We start from the raw sequence: 19,434 nt of genomic DNA on the forward strand, positions 1-19,434 counted from the left end.
TGTGCATGGGGATAGATGGGGTCCTGTTTCAATCTTCTGCATGTGGTCAGCCAATTTTCCCAGCACCATTTACTGAATAGGTTCTCCTCTCCCCATTGGTAGGTGGTGGGGGCTTTGTCGAAGATGAGTTGGTTGAGAAATTGAGGTTTTGCTTCTGGAATCTCAATTCTGCTCCATTGATCTATATACCTGTTCCTGTACCAATACCAAGCTGTTTTGATGATTGTAGCTTTATAGTAAAGTTTGAAATCTGGTATTGTGATACCACCTGCTTTGTTTTTTTTGCTGAGGATTGTTCTGGCTATTCTTGGATGTTTGTGTTTCCATATGAATTCCTGTGTTGTTTTTTCTAGGTCTGAAAAGAATGTTGTTGGTAATTTAATGGGTATTGCATTGAATTTGTAGATTGCCTTAGGTAAGATGGACATCTTCACAATGTTGATTCTTCCGATCCATGAGCATGGGATATTTTTCCACTTGTTCATGTCGGCTTTGATTTCTTTGAGCAGTGTTTTGTAATTTTCATTGTAAAGGTCTTTCACGTCTCTGGTCAGGAAGATGCCAAGGTATTTCATTTTTTTTGTGGCTATTGTGAATGGAACTGTGTTTTTTATTTGGGTTTCTGTTTGTTTATTATTGGTGTAGAGAAATGCGATTGTCTTTTGTACATTTATTTTGTATCCTGAGACTTTGCCAAAGGCCTTTATCAATGTAAGGAGGCTTTTGACAGATTCTCTTGGATTTTCAAGGTACACCATCATGTCATCTGCATAGAGAGATAACTGGACTGCCTCTTTTCCTATTTGAATACCTCTGATTGCCTCCTCTTCTCTGATTGCTCTAGCCAGGACTTCCAATACTATGTTGAACAGGAGGGGAGAGAGTGGGCATCCTTGTCTAGTTCCAGTTTTCAGCAGAATTGGTTCCAATTTTTGTCCATTTAGGAGTATGCTAGCTGTGGGTTTCTCATAGATGGCTTTTACTATTTTGAGGTATGTTCCCCGTATGCCTAGATGTTCAAGGGTTTTTATCAAGAAGGGGTGCTGGATTTTATCAAAAGCTTTTTCTGCATCTAATGATATGATCATGTGGTTTTTGTTTTGACATCTGTTGATGTATTTAATTACATTTATGGTTTTACGAATATTGAACCAGTCTTGCATGCCAGGAATGAAGCCTACTTGGTCATGGTGGATGATTTTTGAGATGTATTGCTGAATCCGGTTTGCTAGGATCTTGTTGAGAATTTTAGCATCTATGTTCATCAAAGATATTGACCTGTAGTTCTCTTTCTTTGTTGGATCTTTACCTGGCTTGGGTATCAATGTGATGTTGGCTTCGTAAAATGATTTGGGGAGAGTTCAATCTTTTTCAATCGCCTGGAATACCTTCAGTAGGATTGGTATCAGCTCCTCCTTAAATGTCTTGTAGAATTCTGCTGGAAAGCCATCTGGACCAGGGCTTTTTTTTGTAGGAAGTTTTCTTATTACGTGGTCGATTTCCTTGATTGTTATTGGTTTATTTAGGGTCTCAATTTCTTCTGGTTCCAACCTAGGTAGGTTGTGTGATGTCAGAAAGTCTTCTTTCCTTATGGTTTTCAAGTTTGTTTCCATACAAGTGTACGTATATAGTCTCTAATGATCTTTTGTATTTCTTCAGGGTCAGATGTGACTTCATCTTTTGTGTTTCTGATTATGCTTATTTGGTTTTTTTCTCGTTTTTTCTTGGTCAGTCTAGCTAGGGGACCATCAATCTTGTTTACTCTTTCGAAAAACCAGCTTTTTGTTTCATTGATTTTTTGTATTATCTTTTTGTCTTCTATGTCCTGGATTTGGGCTTTTATTTTGGTGATCTGGATTCTTCTGCTGAAATTAGGGTTTTTGGGGTCTTGTTTTTCCAGCTTCTTTAGGTGGCTTGTTAGGTTGTGAATTTCTGTTCCTTCCATTTTCTTCATGTGTGTTTGTAGGGATATAAATTCCCCTGTTACTACAGCTTTCAGGGCATCCCAGAGATTTTGGTAAGATGTTTCTTCATTTTCATTTGTTTCCAGGTATCTTTTGATCCCTGTTTTGATTTCGTCGTTGACCCAGCAGTTGTTTAGCATCATGCTGTCTAGTGTCCATGTCTTTGTGGGTTTTGGGGGGACTTTGTTGGTGTCAATGTTTATTTTTATTCCACTGTGGTCCTATAAGGTGTTTGGTAGAATTTCGGCCCTTTTAAATTTGCTTATGCTTGATTTATGGCCGAGTATGTGGTCAATCTTAGAATATGTTCCATGTGGTGATGAGTAGAATGTGTATTCTCTGGTCTTTGGATGGAGTGTCTGTAGGTATCAATTAAGTCCATTTGGTCCAAAGTCACATTGAGGTTCCGGATCTCCTTGCTGATTTTTTGTCCTGATGATCTGTCTAGGGTTGTGAGTGGGGTATTAAAGTCCCCAGTTATGATAGTGTTAGAGTCAATATCTTTCTTTAGTTTTCCTAGGAGTTGCTTTATAAAAGTTGGCACACCTATGTTAGGTGCATATGTGTTTGGGATAGATATTTCTTGTTGATGGATTGAGCCTTTATCATTATGTAGTGGCCTTCTGTATCTTTTTTTATTTTTAATAGCTTGAAGGGTATTTTGTCTGAAATTAAGATCGCTACTCCTCCTTTCTTTTGTATTCCATTCACCTGAAAGTTTGTTTCCCATCCTCTTACTTTGAGTCTGTGGGTGTCCTTTCTAGTGAGGTGAGTCTCTTGAAGGCAATAGATTGTTGCCTGATGATATTTTATCCATTATGCCATTCTGTCTTTTCAGTGGTGTATTTAGTTCGTTCATATTTAGGCTAATAATTGAAATGCAAGAGTTGATCCCTGTCATAAGGTTCTTACAGAGTTGTTCCTGTTTATTTGTTGTCTTTCTTTGGGTTTTGGAGTTGGTTCATGTGTGTTTTTAATCTTTTGCCTGTACTCTTGTGAAGAATGCTCTTGTTCTTTTTTCTTTTTCTTCTGTGTTCAGTACTTTCTTAAGTGTTTCTTGTAGAGGTGGTCTGGTGGCAGCGTAGGTTCTTAGAGATTGGATATCTGGAAAAGATTTTAATTCTCCCTCACTAATGAAGCTTAGTTTGGCTGGGTAGGTTATTCTTGGTTGAAATTGTTTCTCTTTTAGAACTTTGAAGATAGGGCTCCAAGCTCTCCTGGCCTGAAGGGTTTCTGTGGATAAATCTGCTGCTATTCTAATTGGTTTTCCCTGGTAGGTAGTCTGGCCTTTTTCTCTTGCTGCCTTTAGGATTTTTCCTTTCATAGCTACTTTGTTTAGGCGAATTATTATGTGTCTGGGAGTTGGTCTTCTCGTTTGTTGTCTTGCAGGGGTTCTCTGAATCTCTTGTGTTTGAATTTTTTCATCCTTAATGAGATGAGGGAAGTTTTCTTGAATGATTTCATGAAATGTGTGTTCCAGTGTGGCTTCTGTTTCTCTTTCTGCCTCAGGAAGCCCAATTATTCTTAGGTTTGGTCTCTTGAAGTGATCATTCATGTCTTGCAGGTTTTGTTCTGTCTTTTTGAGCTTCTTTTCTATGCTTTTGACAGTTTGGGTTAGTTCTGTGTTTTGGTCTTCGAGCTCTTAGATTCTTTCTTCTGCTTGGCTGATTCTGCTTTCCATGCTTATTAGTCTGTTGTTCATTTCCATCGCAGTATTCTTTACTGCTGTCATTTCTGACAACAGCTCCTTCCTATTTTCTTCTTGTCTCTCCTCAATTTTTAAAATTCTCTCCATTAATGTCTTGATGGCTGGGTTTATTGCATGTAACCAGTCATTCTGGGGACTCTTCATTGTCTGTGTTCCAGAATCTGTTTTCTCAGTGTCTGATTTCCCAGGGGTCTGTGTAAGACCTATATTCTTCTTTTGGTTTTTCTTCATTTGTGCGATTTTTTCCCACTCTCTACTTTTTCCTTCCCTCCACGTCACCGTCTTCTTTAATTCTGTTATTCAGGGGTAAAGGGATTGGTTTTACTTCTGTTTGTTCAATCTCCTATTCTTTATGTATGTCCTCTTACTTTGTTCAATTCTGAAGTTGCACTGTAGGTTGGAGGTGGTCCTTTTTGCAGTTTTGAGATGTATTTAAGGGGAGAGCTGTGATTCAAAATCTGTCTGCAGGTCCTGGTATTCGCTGACAGGCGTGTGGATAATGTGGAACCCACTCCCCACTGCCCTGGAATCTGTCCGTGCAGTGGGGCTGTAGGTTTACTCCCTGAAATAAAATGTGGTTAGCAGAGGGGAGAGTATGGAGCAGATAGTGGGTTGAAGAGGGGAGTGGAGAGATAGAGGAGTAAGGGGGGAAACAAACGAGTGTGCCAACAAATAGAGAGAGAGGCCTATACTGAAACAGATAAAAACAATAGACCACAGCTACAGTTGAACCAACTCTCATACAAAAATAAAACATATAGTGATGCTAACATACTAGCTATCCAACCACTTTATTAGTGTGCTGTTCCTCTATACAAAGACATGGTTTACAGACCGAAAATAAGAGAAGAAAAGGGAAAGGAAAAGAGAAAAAAGGGAACAATACAGTAGGGATAGAATTAAGTCATTAGACTAATAGAATCAATGAAGCACACTCTGAAACATTTCGTTTAAGTCCAAGGTCCTTTTAGGTCTGATTTCTAAGTTCTTTTTCAAGCTGGTAAATTAGTTTGCAGTTAGGGTCAGTTCCCCTGATCTGCTGTGAAGGACAGTTCAGATTAACCTTCCTTCAGCAGTGTGGTCTGTCTTTATCAAGCTTGTTTCTCCCGTTTCAGTGTTGTTACCTTGAATCGCCAGCAGGTGGTGCTATCTCATCTACTCGTCCCAGAGGGGGTGGGGCCGGACAGGAACAAGATGGCTGCCTGCCTCCAAGCAGGCAACAGGAGCCCCACGCCGGGGGGCAGCACAGTCTCGGACGCAGGATAGGTGGCAGCGATCCCAGCAGATCTTCCCTGAAGCGGTTTGTTGTGAATCTCCTCGGGCCGGTGGTGTGATGTGTTACCCCTCCCAGAGGCCGCAGTGGCGGCGGCGACGGCGGTGGGGGGAGGCGCTGCAGCAGCGGCGGCGGGACTGTTTGTAATGCAGTAAAACTGTCCAGTCGTTGTGATGGCAACGGCCGAGCTCTATCTGAAGAGCAGGCTGCGATACTGGGGTCCCCAGCCGCCCGGGTCGAGAGTCAGAGACCCACTGCAGATCTCCCTTGCAGAGGGCTTCAGATGCCAGGTTGCCCCGTCGCCATCTTGCCACATCTCCCTTTTTCTACTTTTTAACCACAGTAAGGCAAAGCCAACAACACTGTACATTTGCTGGTGGGGAGGGCTGGTAAAGCCAACAAGCATGCTCTGAACTTCTTTCTTAGCATTAGCATTCTCTTTTCTTAGTTATTCAGTATAACCCCAAGATGCCAATAATCACAACAATATTATGTCTGCCAAATCTCAAGTTATCACAACTTTTTCATAATCATATACCTAGAATGTTGTTTGCAGTAGTTTATTCAAGAATATTTGAAACAGACTTTCTTCCCCAATAGGTAGTTACTAGGTAAAATCTGTATTAAATTAGTTTTTGCTACCAAATATATTTTAGGTAAATTCAAAATAAAACAAAACACAATTGTGTAAGAATTTAATGTGTAAACCAATACAGAAGAATAAACATAGCAACCAAACAGTTTTGCTTATCATAGCAATTTAAAGACACTTCAAATACTTTTTAATATATAAGAGGCTATCTCTGCAAAATAACATTTAGCTTCCTATGGAATAACTTCACAGTCTCAGGTTTCAAGTCAGAAAAAAAACAAGATTCATGCTGATAGAGCAACCTGCAAGTCCTGCCTTTAAAATTCTAAAAGATCTTCCTTTGGGTGAGGTGATGCACTTAAAGGAGATGCCTGGGGCCTCCCAGAGTCAGTCCTTGTGCAAAGGGTCTACCCTACTGTCTGCAGGACATTCAAAGCTAGGAAAAGAAACACCTTCACCTTCAGGGTATCTACCTGATTCTAGTGGTTATCTACAGATTTGTCATAAAGCACAAAAACAATAGCAGAGATAAGATTCCTACAAACAACTAAATGGCATTTGGTTCTGGTACCAACGAGGTGAGGGAATAAAACCTCTCTGTTAATTATGAATCCCAAATAACAACTTTACATAAGGTTCTATTCTAAGGATAGTAGATTGCTTCTTGAAGTAGACTTACTCACGTTTTCCATTTAGAATCTGAACAATTTTTGAGAAGTTCCTTAAAGTAATTCATATGATCAACACAGGACTAAACTAATAAGATGGGCCCCAAACCCATCGTGAATTGTTTGAGGAAGTATTGCCATTGAAATTGATCTTTTTCCTGAGAAAGTTAAGTTGCAAAATGGCACAAGACAATTCAAATTTTCTCCAACTTTCCCCATGATTATAAGATGGGAAAATCAGATTATAATATACTTTGCAAGGAAAATAGGTTTGTTTCTTAGAATTGGGTTTTCAGTTACTTTTTGAACTATGGTTTTTTAGAGAGTGAGAACCAAATTTTTAAAATACGTGATCTTTAAGGTAAGAGAATAAATATATGTGGTACATTTTGGTTGGTGTCTAAACAATTTTTATAGGCAGTTGTTTCCAAATGGAGAAACTAAGGCACAGAAACAAGCTCAGTTTGAAGGTCTAATTTAATAGCCTAGGTAGAAATTGAATCTAGGGCTGTGATTCTCATGTTAGAGGGTAATAAGGGACATTTTCTCAAAGTGGAAAAACATTTATTTCTTTTGGTGAGTAATATTAAATCATTTTTTATATATGTAATACCAATTTCCTTGAAAGTCTTTGGCATTTGTGAGACCCTTTGTAGGCTGGGGTTTTTAGTTATTTCCCCCCCTCAATATAAAAAGGCAGGGGAGCTAGCTTTAAAGTTAAACAAAAGGATTGATCTTAATTTCAAAATGACCTGAGTTCATTTGCATTTTTATATAATTCAATTATACAGCTTATGAGTGCTCTGAAATGTAACAGAGGCCACCACACCTCACAGAGTTCACATACGTGTATTCTGTGGTAATATTTATATGACCAGAACTTATTACACACTTACGTAACATACAAAAATAAGATGGCTCAGTCTAATTTTTCCTAAATCCAACTATCCAAAGAGGATAATCTTATTACAGTGGGAGGACTAAAATTGATAAACTGCATGGTATTAGGTTGGCCCCAAATCCAATATTTAAAATATTTGTCCCCCGTGAAAGTTACTTTGTACTGGCTAAGATTTGAGCTGTGAAATTGATATAGTTCAGATTGGCATTTTTCCCTGTGTATGTGTTTTCCACCAGAAAATATCACAGGTTTGTTTGCGCTTGTAAGAGCTCAGGTAGGTTTATGTAGTCATAATTTAGTGGCAGAGAACATACCATGTAAAACTACAAAATAAAACTATTTTCAAGTTTCTTTGTTTTTAAAGTGCTCTATGTGCTGTATTATATAACAACTTTCAGATTATAGAAATCCATGATAACTAGTAATATTTTTGCAAAAGATCAGCAGTGAAGCAAGAATGATTTCTTTGAGTATGAATACATAGATTAGGAGATGCAAAAATTCTTTAGGCACATTCAAGTCCAAATAATATTACAAAATCTACTACGATACAGGAGAAGGAGGGCAGAAGCATTCAGAAGGAATGTCGGTGTCAGAGACCAGTCTGGAAGGTAACTAGAATGTAAACTCAAAGTGGCTCTGAATATTTTGGTAACAAATGTTTGTCCAAAAAGCAAGAACAAAAATACTCATTATCAGAAATAAAACAGAAACAAGTCTGTCCAAATGCTCGGAAGCTGCTTATCGAAAGATTCTGTGTGTGGCATTTCATGCCTAGTAGGTAGCTTCATCCATGTTGTCGTCACTGTCTACACCAAAATCATCTCCATCTTCAAAGTATGAATTGATGTAGTCGTTTTCCTAAGTGAAATGATATATTCCTCCGTAAATGTTAAAATGAATGAGTGGTAAGAAAATATATCAGGCTTAAAAGAAAAGTCTCTGTTTTTCTATCTGCTGAAAATACAGGCTAGCTTTCACTCATGACTACCTGTGCCACTTTCTTCCTCAAGGTCATCCATACCTCCTACTACTCGAAGGTACCAGCTAGCTGAGAACGTGAAGGGTCGGATACTCCATCCTAGCAGGGTGCTATGATACATCCACTACCTATTCTACCAGTGGACGATACATGGTTTAGTTAGCTAATCTACTGAACACTTGGCCTGCCAAATGCCCAGACACACCAGAAACAAAGCCAGCTGACATTCATGTTCACGAGACTACACCAGAACTTGGTTTTCAGTCACAGAGTGTAACTGAGCATAGCAGAGGGACTTTTGTTTCCTATCAAAAAAAAAAAAGCCTCAAGATACCAAATCAAATCCAAACACATATGGCAGTCTGGCTAGGTCCCTCAGTTTCCTTTTCTCATGGCTAAGACTATCTGCGTAAATGACTCAGAAAATATTTGTGCTTCCTATCAAAAATTCAAAAAGCCATTTGTTATTTATTTTTCTGGACCTCCAGTATCTTGGAATCAAAAATTCATTTTGGAGATACATTTTTCTATAGAGATGGGGTCTCGTTATGTTGCCCAGGCTGGTCTCAAACTGCTGGCCTGAAGTGATCCTCCGGACTTGGCCTCCCCAAATGCTGGGATTATAGGCCTGAGTCACTGTTCTCAGCCGAGCTTTGTTTCCCTCCCCCAAATGCACCATTACCTCTTCTTGCTCTTCTTCGTCATATTCTTCCTGTTCTGCAGCTTCATCACCGTCATCATCATCGCCTTCTTTATTTTTCTCTTTGCTTCCTTCTTTCTCTTCATTTTCCTCATCTGATTTTTCACCATCACCCCTCTTTTCCAATTCCTGGTGTAAGTAAGTGAGTGTCATTCATTTATATGGAAACCACTAGAGAGCCAAGCTCCCTGCCCTCCGTAAACGAACAGCTACTTATCTCCTTATTCTAATTCCGCCTCCCTCCCTCCAGGCCACCACCTAGGAAACTTGAGTCAATTCAAGAAAGCAGGAACTCACTGTCTTATCATCACTATCATTGTCTTTGATTGTGTTACTTAATAATTGAGTCTCAGAGAATTCTAGGGACACCTGCTCTGATGCACAATGCTTTATAATTTCTATCCTACCTCCTTGTAAAATATTAGAGGTGATTTAGTTTAGGGAGAACTTTCAGAATGTTATTTTGTTCTCCTTCTAGCATAAAAGGAGAAAAAAATATAATGGTAATATTTCTAAATGTCTGTGTTTTAGTTTATAAGTGGGATCGTTTAAAACTATCAAGTCATCCTGGGATAAATCCTAGTTGCAGATTATCCATGTCTTTATCTCTTCTCTCCCTCATTATTTACTTTCCATTCCCAAGAATTTTTACTTCTTAATATAGCTGGCAGGTTGGGAAGAAAGAGAGAAATTAAAATTCAAATCCCAGTCACACTAGCAATTATCAGAAACCCTGAAACAGGAGGCAAAGCCCTAAGAGAGATGCAGAGTTAAAAAGCCTTGATTCTCTGATGGTCCACTGATCTACCCTGTTAAAATTATTATGATACCTTCTCACAGCACACAAATTCAACTTTAAAATTATTATATTTATATTATGACTACCAATTTTTTATTTGATAAGAAGTGATCTATTTTCATTACTGTCACAATCTGTTCACTAAATTGTACTATGCTCAATTTGCATAAATGATAGAATTTCACAAGTTTTCTAGGAAGTAGGTAACAGCAATAATCTCACATTATCAATATCCATAATTAAGGCTTAAGATCACTTCTGCTAAGATGCGATTATTCCTAAATGGTAATCAGAATACTCATTCAAGAATCTGCAAATACTCCATATCTATTATAAGATATTCACTTTGTATATTACATATGAAGAGAAAACATTTTATATCTGGAATGACTACAACTTAGCTATTTCTTTTTGGTTCTTAAATGTTCATCTTTAAAAATGCTTTCAATTACATTCAAATTTGAACTTAAGGAACTCAAAGGCAATAGAGAGACTACATCGGATAAGACTCCATTTCTAATCAAAATTCAAACTCCATCATTCTTGTCTGTTAACCCACTCAACCAGAACACACAAAACCAAGGTAATAGACATTAGATGATTCATCTTGATAATGATCCTTAGGTTGCCTTATATGACTTATTACTATAATATATGCAATTTTTCCAACTGGCAACCCCTTTGGAAAACTGCAAGTAAAATAAAATGGTATTGACAGATCTTTTGAGGTGTCTATAATAAGACACACATACATATATGATGCTATGTTAATATTAATAGATGATACTTTTTCATTTCTATTTTAATCAAATCATTGTAAAAAGACCTGCAGCTCACAAGTTTGTTAGTTAAAAGAGAATTGTGTGTTATAGCTACTCTAAGCAAGGTATACACTATATCTGAAAAATCATGCTATTATTTCATAAATAACAGAATTATTTAAGCCAGTTTTGTAAAAATACTTGTTCTGTATTTTTTACATACAGAACCCATTCAGTGCTACATAAGGACTAGGAAGTATACATTTCCATTATTGACAACTCAATTATCTTTGAATAAATTTCTTAACCCCATCTTTATTTCTACCTCATAGGCCTAAATCAAACCCATAAAATACTTAAATAGGTTAAGAAATAGCAGATTTATGCAACTTTCTTTTTAAAATGGTCTCTGAGCCACACACATGGATTGTCTCATCACTTTATTCCTGGCGTTAAGCTACTAATTTCAGTTCTTTCTTCCACTTAGTGGTCTCCATTCCCTCCTCTCTGAGATTTAACTACTTAACCTTAATACTATACAGGCTTGTTTTAAAAATTAAATGTGGTGGCTCAGCCTGTAATCCCAGCACTTTGGGAGGCACAGGCGAGTGGATTGGCTGAGCTCGCAGGTTCAAGACCAGCCTGGGCAATTTGGCAAGACCTAGTCTCTATAATAAATCAAAAATTAGCTGGGCATGATAGTGCAGGCCTGTAGTTCTGGCTACTTGAAAGGCTGAGGCGGAAGGATCTCTGGGGCCCAGCAGGTCGACGCTGGGGTAGCTGTGAGCGTACCACTACACTCTAGCCTGGGCAACAAGAGTGACACTCCAACTCAAAAACAAAGAATGAAACGAATAATATAAAGACACCTTGAAAATAGTTCATTCGTGGACAAGGAACAGTTCCTCTAGTTTAAGCATTATACAGCCTCCATGTGGCACCTCCTGCATGTCATGCAGAAATAAAAAGGTCAGGAAATGTGACTGCATGTCACTCCCTCTCCAGCCACAGATGTTCTGCTATAATAAAACTTGTGGCCGGGCACAGTGGCTCATGCCCGTGATCCCAGAACTTTGGGAGGCAGAGAGGAGAGAATTGCCTGAGCCCAGGGATTTGAGACCAGTGTGGGTAACTTGGCAAGACCTTGTCTCTACGATTAAAAAGAAAAAAAAAAAATTAGCTGAGCATGGTGGTGTGTGCCTGTGGTTCCAGCTACTTGGAAGGCTGAGGTGGTAGGATCGCCTGAGCCCAGTAGGTCGAGGCTGCGGTGGCTGTGAGTGTGCCACTGTACTCCAGCCTGGGTGACAGAGTGAGACTCCAACTCAAAAAACGGAAAACACAAAACTTGCAACTGCTTTTGCTGAATAAATGAACAATGACAAAGCCATCTGGAAACAACTTTTCTCTATTAAAACTGCTAACTCATTGGCAGTTCTTGATTTTAAATGATTTAACATTGTTGTTCCTGCAAAAGGTGTTCAAATGTAGAGAGTAAGGAAACACAGTTTGTTCTGAGGAGAAGCCACACCCACAGCTCCAGACCCATCTTCCTTATGGCACACATCATCTTAGCAACTTATTTATTTATTTATTTGTTTGTTTGATTGTTGGTTTATTTATTTTTGATTTGGGGTCTCACCCTGTCACCCAAGCTGGAGTACAATGGCACAGTCACAGCTTACTGCACCCTCAACCTCCTGGGCTCAGGCGATCCTGCCTTAGCCTCCAAAGTAGCTGTGACTACAGGCACATGGCACCACACCCAGATAATTTTTAAAAATTTTTTGTAGAGATGAGGTCTCACTATATTGCCCAGACTGGTCTTGAACTCCTGGGCTCAAGCAGTCCTCCTGCCTTGGCCTCCCATAGTGCTGGAATTCCAGGCATGAGCCACTGTGCTTGGCCTTCATCTTAGCAACTTTTCACTAGGAAACTTTAAGAATAGCCAGAACCTGTTTCAATTAAAACAAGTTGGCCAGTCCTGCAATCCCTTCATTCAATCACAGTTAAGTCTGAAAGTTATCACTATTCCAATAATCCTCTGGCTTTATTTTTCAGATGTGTTGTCTTTATCTCAAGTACTGGTCAAAAACAAAATAATAATAATAACAAAAGTATGAGTTTCTGCCACCAACTAGCTACGCCAGCTTGGCAAGTGAAAGTTTGAAGCCTTGACTTCCTCATCTGTAAGTAAGGAATAATACCCATCCCCCTTTGTTGTTATGAAATCAGTGTATGTAAAGAGCCCATCAATGAGTCTGGCACAGAATAAGTTCTCAGTAGGGGTTACCTGCCATCATCAATGCAAGATAACACATGCACTGAGAATGGGGGCAAATTAGTATAACCTCTTTGGAGAGCTGTGTAACAATTGTTATCTATTTTATATGGTGCATATAACACCTAACCCAACAAATACTTCTAGAAATCTACCCTACATATGTAAAATGGCATACTTAATATGAATTCATTGCAGCATTGTTTATGACAGCAAAACACTAGATAAAGCAATATGTTCACTGGTAGGGCATTAATTAAACAAATTATAGTTCATTCTTACAGTGTATCCAAAAAAAGAATGAGGTAACTATACACAGACTGATATGAAACCATCTCCAAGATATTTTGTGAAGTGATAAAATGAGAATGCAGAAGTGTAATATGCTACCTTTCAGCATTTCAAAGAAGAAAAATCAATATTTGCTATACATGAAATATTTCAGAAAGGATACATAAGAAACTGGTAACATTAGTTGCCTAACGGAAGGGAAATGGATGACCGGGGACAGGAAGGGAGGAAACATTTTCAGTGTCTTAACCTTCTAAAGTTTGCATCTTGTTTATTTTTGAAATATTTAATTAAAGAAAGCTACAAAAATCAGTTCCACAAGATAAAGTTTTCCCATAGTCTTCTATACTTAACATACGACACAGAGGAAAAGAAAAAGCATTAACAAAGTACGTATACACCAACAGGAAGAAAAATGAGAGGCAGCTCTTTTTAAAGAGTTATGCAAAAGAGGTAGGCAACTGTTTCGTTTCTTTCCCCTGGCATAATTCCAACAGGAGGGGAGGATGGGGAGACAGTGGGAAAGAAAGGGGTGACAGAAGGTAGACCGACTTACCAGGTGACTGGTGAGGAAGGACAGGCTGGGATCTCCACACCGCCCAGCTCACAAAGCTCTATCCTTCCCCGTGGCCTTACAAGCTGAGACCACTTCTACCATGTCCACATGTTTTTAACAATAAGAACATGGAAATAAGAAGGCAAAAGGAGGAATGACCTTTCCCATTTTTTAGAGTAAGAAGAAAACCTTACCTCAATTTTTTTCAACACATCTGCAGTCTGAGTGAGTGAACTGCCTTTGCCTGTCTCTTTTGCCTTTTTGGGTTTGGGGCCTGCTGAGGTAAAACTATCAGTTAACACGTCTTTCTATGACCGCAACTGTGTATTAATGTCCCTGCCCTTACATATGCTGTCTAGCACAGTGGTACGTCACACAATCTTCAGAGTGAATTTTCTCAAAGAATAGGCAAAGTAAATCATTGCGCCTCATCAATTTTCTAACAATAAGGCAAAAATGGTAATCACTTAATGGGATGACTTTTAAGCCTGCAACCAGATATATTCTTACTAGCACTGAAAATGCGCACTGGCAATATCATTGGGACCAAAATTGCCAAAATTGTTCGCTCAGGTAGAAGCATTAGAGTCCAGTGAAAAGCTCCCACAAATCTATCCACACTGGCTTCTTGTTCACTGATGAGTACACTTCATTATAATCAAAGCAATTTTACCAAAGTTTGGGGAGTAAAAAGGAAGTACAGAATAAATATGCATTTGCCAATGGTGAGATGACCATGTAGCAGAGAACTGTCTTTGGGATAAAGATGAAAATAGTTAAAAGGAACACACCCATCATATGAATCTGACAACTCAACGCATAGAAATAAATGTTTCAATGGCTTTGGGAAACAAAGTGTTTTTGCTCCTATCAAAAATATTGCATTTTGAGGCTATTCTGAACCTGCAGGATCTAGAGAATTATTTCACATATAGATTCTGCTAGTCAGTTACCAAAGCATTAGGACTGGCTACAAAATTGTTCCATTATGATCAGAAAATATTATGGTTCTTTTCCAAAATCAAACTAAATACCTACGTATTACTTGGTAAGAGGAAAACATGGCTCAGGAAGAGGTAATTTTGTTAAAGATTAACATTTAACCTACAGAGGAAGAAATTTTTAGATTATAGTGGATAACCCATAATTGATGGAATTACAATTTGCTGTGTTATACGAAATTGGCCCTTGGGGAGTCACTGAGCCCAGAACTCCCAAACATATACATTAGGAAGGTTTTGCTCAAACAAAAGTAACTGTGGGATTTAATGATGGGTAACTTTCTCTGAACCCCTAGAGGGCAAAGACTGCAGACTGCTTAATATGAACTGTGGTACATAAAACGTACCATCGTATATGAATAAAAGCTCAATAAATATTATAATATTGATGTCAAAACATTAGCTAAAAATGTATTACACTCACATCATGAAGTCTTTTTCTATAAAGACTTTTTTTTTTTTTTTGAGTTGGAGTCTCACTCCGTCGCCCAGGCTGGAATGCAGTGGCATGCTCACGGACACCCCAGCATCAACCTGCTGGGCTCTGGCGATCCTTCTGCCTCAGTCTTCCAAGTAGCCAGAACTACAGGCACATGCTACCATGCCTGGTTAATTTTTATTTATTGTAGAGACAAGGTCTTGCTAAGTTGCCTGTGCTGGTCTTGAACCTGTGGGCTCAGGCAATCCACTCGCCTGGGCCTCCCAAAGTGCTGGGATTACAGGCTGAGGCACCGAGCCCAGCCTCTAAGGACTTTTTATCAAATTATTTAACTTTGTAATAAATAAGTTTATTAAATGGATGCTATAGACTATAATCAGGTAAATAAACTTATTAAAATTACTAATTTATTGATAAAATCCAGCATCCCTTCTTGATAAAAACCCTCAAACAAAAAGAAAAAAAAAATTACTAATTTTTTAACTAAAAAGGTCAGACACAGGTTTAAGTCCACTCAGCATTCTTTGTTACTTATTATTCTACCTAATCGTTACATGTATAACTGGGGGAGAAGTGTCAAATTATCACAATTGACGAAAGGCTGTTTTAACCCTAAAAACTGAACGTGAATTTTTTTCCATTTTAAGTCAAATATTGTCACATATTTAATTTTGTTTGTTTGTTTCGTTCAGTGCCTGCCAGTAGCTGATTCTTTAAGAAACACTTATTTTCAGACTTCGACTCTTGTTACTGTTTATTTTCACGTAAACCAATAGGGGTCATCTTGACAAAACGAAGAGTACAAGCTTATCAGAAACAAAACACAAAAATTACACAGTATGCAATAAAAAAGAAGAAAGTGGAACAGAAAAAGAAAGGTTTGCTGTTTTGTTTTTTAACAAATGGAAAGCCTGATGCATTGGGAGATTTTCCTAATGATTAATGTGCCCATGAAGCTTCAGGGTTGAATGGTCCAAAGGACATATTTGAAAACATTAATTCTTCCAGAATGGACACATTTTTTTCAGCTTTAAAGTCAGCTACAGATTTGTGATGCCCCAGGACATGACTAGTATCATTCATGCACATGTATTTTCTTTTTTCTTTTCTTTTTTTTTGAGTTGGAGTCTCACTCTGTCGCCCAGACTGGAGTGCAGTGGCCGCTCCCGGCCACTGCAGCCTCGACCTGCTGGGCTCCGGCGATCCTTCTACCTCAGCCTTCCAAGTAGCCGGAATTACAGGCACGCGCTACCACGCCCGGCTGATTTTTTTGATTTATTGTAGAGATGAGGTCTCGCTGCCCAGGCGGGTCTTGAACCCGCAGGCTCAGGCAGTCCACTCACCTCAGCCTCCCAAAGGCGCGGGATTACAGGCTGAGCCACCGAGCCTGGCTGCACATGTATTTTCTTTTAACAATAATATATTTTCCCAGGAAAAACCAAGGGTATAAAAGACAGGAGAGAAGCTGTCATTTCTTAAAATATAATACTCTGTATTCAAGCTAGATATTATATACCATATATTTAAAATAAATATTTCTCCTAAAATATATACGTACGGAAACTTAAATTGTGTATGTATGTCAAATATGTGCATTTTATTCTATTATAACTCAATAAAGTTGCTAAACAGGGAGTAGAAATTTATTTTCTTCTTTAAGCTGATAGCCCCATTTTTTTCCTTTTCTTTTCTCTTTTTTGAAATAGAGACAAGTTCTCACTCTGTTGCCCAGGCTGGTCTCAAATTCCTGGGCTTAAGCAATCCCCCTGCCTTGGCCTCCCAAAATACTGGGATTATAGGCATGAGACACCTTGCCCAGCTGAATCCCACCGTTCTTAACCCACTTTCCTTTTCTTCTCTCCATAATTTCATAGCAAAATTCCCACCTTTTCCATTTCCTAAGCTCGTGTTTACTGTTTAACCCATTTCAATCTGGATTCCATCTCTGCAGATATTTGAAAAGGATCACTGCTGTCACCGACGACCGACATGTCAAAAATTAGTCAACATTTTCCAAGCTTTACTGTCCCTGGCGTCTGAGCAGTGCTACCAACACTCCCAAAGCTGCTGATACCTTCCTCCCTCTAGATTCTTCCTTCTGTAACCACTCTCCTGGCTCTCCCTCTCCTCTCTCTTTCCATCTCCTTCCTTTGCTGTTTCAACCTCTTCTCCCAGCTGACTAAAGGCTGGCATTCCTCCAAGCTAAGGCTCAGGCCCTCCTCTCTTCTCATTCTCTAATTCTGCCCTAGACAATCTCATCCCTTCTCGTGATCTCTGGGATCGTGTTTCTGAGGACGACTATCATCTCCATTCTGAGGTCCAGTCCTCTGTACCCAGTGACATATTCAACATCTCAACGGAACACATGACTGTCCCTCACAAGCCGGACCTTTCTCTAACTCCCCTTCTTCACCTCATTAGTAAATTCCTACGCATTCTTCACTCTCAACTCCATTTCCCCAAAGGATCCTTCCCAGACCTCCCAAAGAGGACAGCGTACTTTTGTTTCGTGTTTTTACTCCATTTGACTGTATGCTCCATGAGGACAAGGGTTAATCCCACCCTGCTCACTGTTTATTCCTCTCAGCCACAGGGTCTGGCACTGGTTTGTATTTAACTGTTTACCGAGTGGAATTACTAAAGAAAAACAAAATGTAAACATTCACTTTGGTATTTTTCTATACAACACAAAGTTCTATTTTACTGGTTTTCCGATTTTAGACGTTCTAGCCAATTACTTAGAATGTAGTGAGTTTAATCGTATAAAATTTGCAAATAAGCAAGTGAAAAGGGCTACAGAACTGAAAAGTATCTCTCAGCATATGCGCAATCCCACAATTAAAGAAAGGACAACTAAACAAACAAAATTAAAATCAATGGCAACGAAAACTAAGTTTTATCAAAAGAATCAAATTACAGAAATATTTTAAGAAAAGCACTCAAAACAGTGGGCTCAACCTCGGGTTGGCAATCCCATGTTAATAAAATGTAAGCCAGAACCTTTTCCTACCTAAATTACTATTACATTAGTCAATGTACCTTTTTTGCATTTAATCCTTGGCATCATCTCTCTTGGAAGTCTTCTCCAATCTGTGTGTATAAAAGAAAAAACATAAAAATAACAGTTTCCTCTAGGAATTGGTGGGCATAACTACTTAAAGAACACAACAAAAGTTGTCTAGGCAATGACAATACTTTTTTTAGTATCTGACTGAACAGATTTAGCCTGAAATATAACAAAATAAAACAAAATTTAACAGATAATGAAATATTTGCTCTTTATTTTATAAAGACAAAAGTTTAAAATTTGTTGGCAATCAAATTTTACAATCATTCTTTGGGGATGTTAGGATTACAACTAGTTTTCTTAAGTATTTGCTTATTTGACTACTTTGTATAAGTTTTCTGTAGTTGACATGTATTTTTTATATAATAAAGAATTTTTTTTCAAGGTTTCAGAAATGTGACTACAATCCCAACACATGTCAAACTGAAATAGTTCGAATAATTGTCTGAAAACTTTAAAAGTAAAAGTATCAGTATCTGTGGAGAAATAAATTCCCTCCAATATATGATTTTGACCGTATTCACTAAATAATTCATCCACTATTTCACATTCTTTTAATTTTTAAGAAGAGTTAAGCAAAAAAAGGAAGCAATATAAAAATGGATTTAAAAATTGCCTGCTAATAAAGACAGTTTGGTGTTGTATACAATTTGTACACCACATTTAATCTCAAGTCATTTTGCCTGAACTAATACATTTTGCTTGGAATATATTTCAGTTTTTGTAAACTCCTCATTGAAGATTATGAAGGTGTATGTAATGACAATCATTTGGGAGATGATTATTAATGAAGTGGAAGAAGTGAGACACCTACAAGTGTTTATGGGGGCACTAACCCTCTCAATGAACAACATTGAAACGGCAGAAGACTGTAACCCATGAAAGCAATAATGTTGTGAATGCCATGTAAGCTTTTACATGAGGGCAGTTCCTAGAAAACACTAAGGACAGAGACTAAAAGGAAGTAAATTCAAATGAGGAGACCTGGGTTCCCGTAGCACTGGCCGAGTGACCCTGACAGGTCACTCTATTTCTATGGCAACTGATTTTTATTTATAAAACGATTGAGCTGGATGAGTTCTCATTTACAGCCCCTCCTACCTCATTTGCATCCAGGGTAGAACTCTCGAACACTGAAGATAAAACCCTCTTAGGTTTAGTTCTGTTGAAAAGGCATCGGGACAACTAAAAATAGCTATACCCGCTTTAAAAGAGGAAGAACCATGTGCTTGGCTTAAAATACCCTTAAAACTAGATTTTTGCTTTCTCTTCAAAAGCTCTAATACTGTTCAGAAGCACAGAAATAAGTGTTCTTTGGTGCTATAAATTAAAATTGTGATTGTGGCGGATGAAACTGGAAAATCCAAAAGGGCTTGGCAGGTCCCATTTGGATAAAAAATTTATTTTAAGAACTTCCACAAAAACACTTCAACTCTTCTTTTTACTGTATAAAA

At 38.3% G+C, this 19,434-nt stretch overlaps 1 protein-coding gene across 2 annotated transcripts in view; it reads right to left on the reverse strand.

The window, feature by feature from the left end:
• Nucleotides 1-7,802: 7,802 nt before the first annotated feature.
• Nucleotides 7,803-19,434, reverse strand: part of POLR3G (RNA polymerase III subunit G) — a 32,479-nt gene continuing 20,847 nt past the window's right edge. For both annotated transcript variants that reach the window (XM_008054698.2, XM_021710723.1), the window contains 4 exons: nt 17,953-18,003; nt 13,668-13,750; nt 8,771-8,917; nt 7,803-7,967 (listed from right to left, as the gene is read on the reverse strand). In XM_008054698.2, the coding sequence (XP_008052889.1) occupies nt 7,881-7,967; nt 8,771-8,917; nt 13,668-13,750; nt 17,953-18,003 (368 nt within the window). In that variant the 3' untranslated portion in view covers nt 7,803-7,880. The remainder of the gene's footprint in view (nt 7,968-8,770; nt 8,918-13,667; nt 13,751-17,952; nt 18,004-19,434) is intronic.

The sequence above is a fragment of the Carlito syrichta genome, unplaced genomic scaffold, assembly GCF_000164805.1.
Source record: "Carlito syrichta isolate Samal-C Ts95f unplaced genomic scaffold, Tarsius_syrichta-2.0.1 Scaffold298254, whole genome shotgun sequence".
NCBI lineage: Eukaryota > Metazoa > Chordata > Mammalia > Primates > Tarsiidae > Carlito > Carlito syrichta.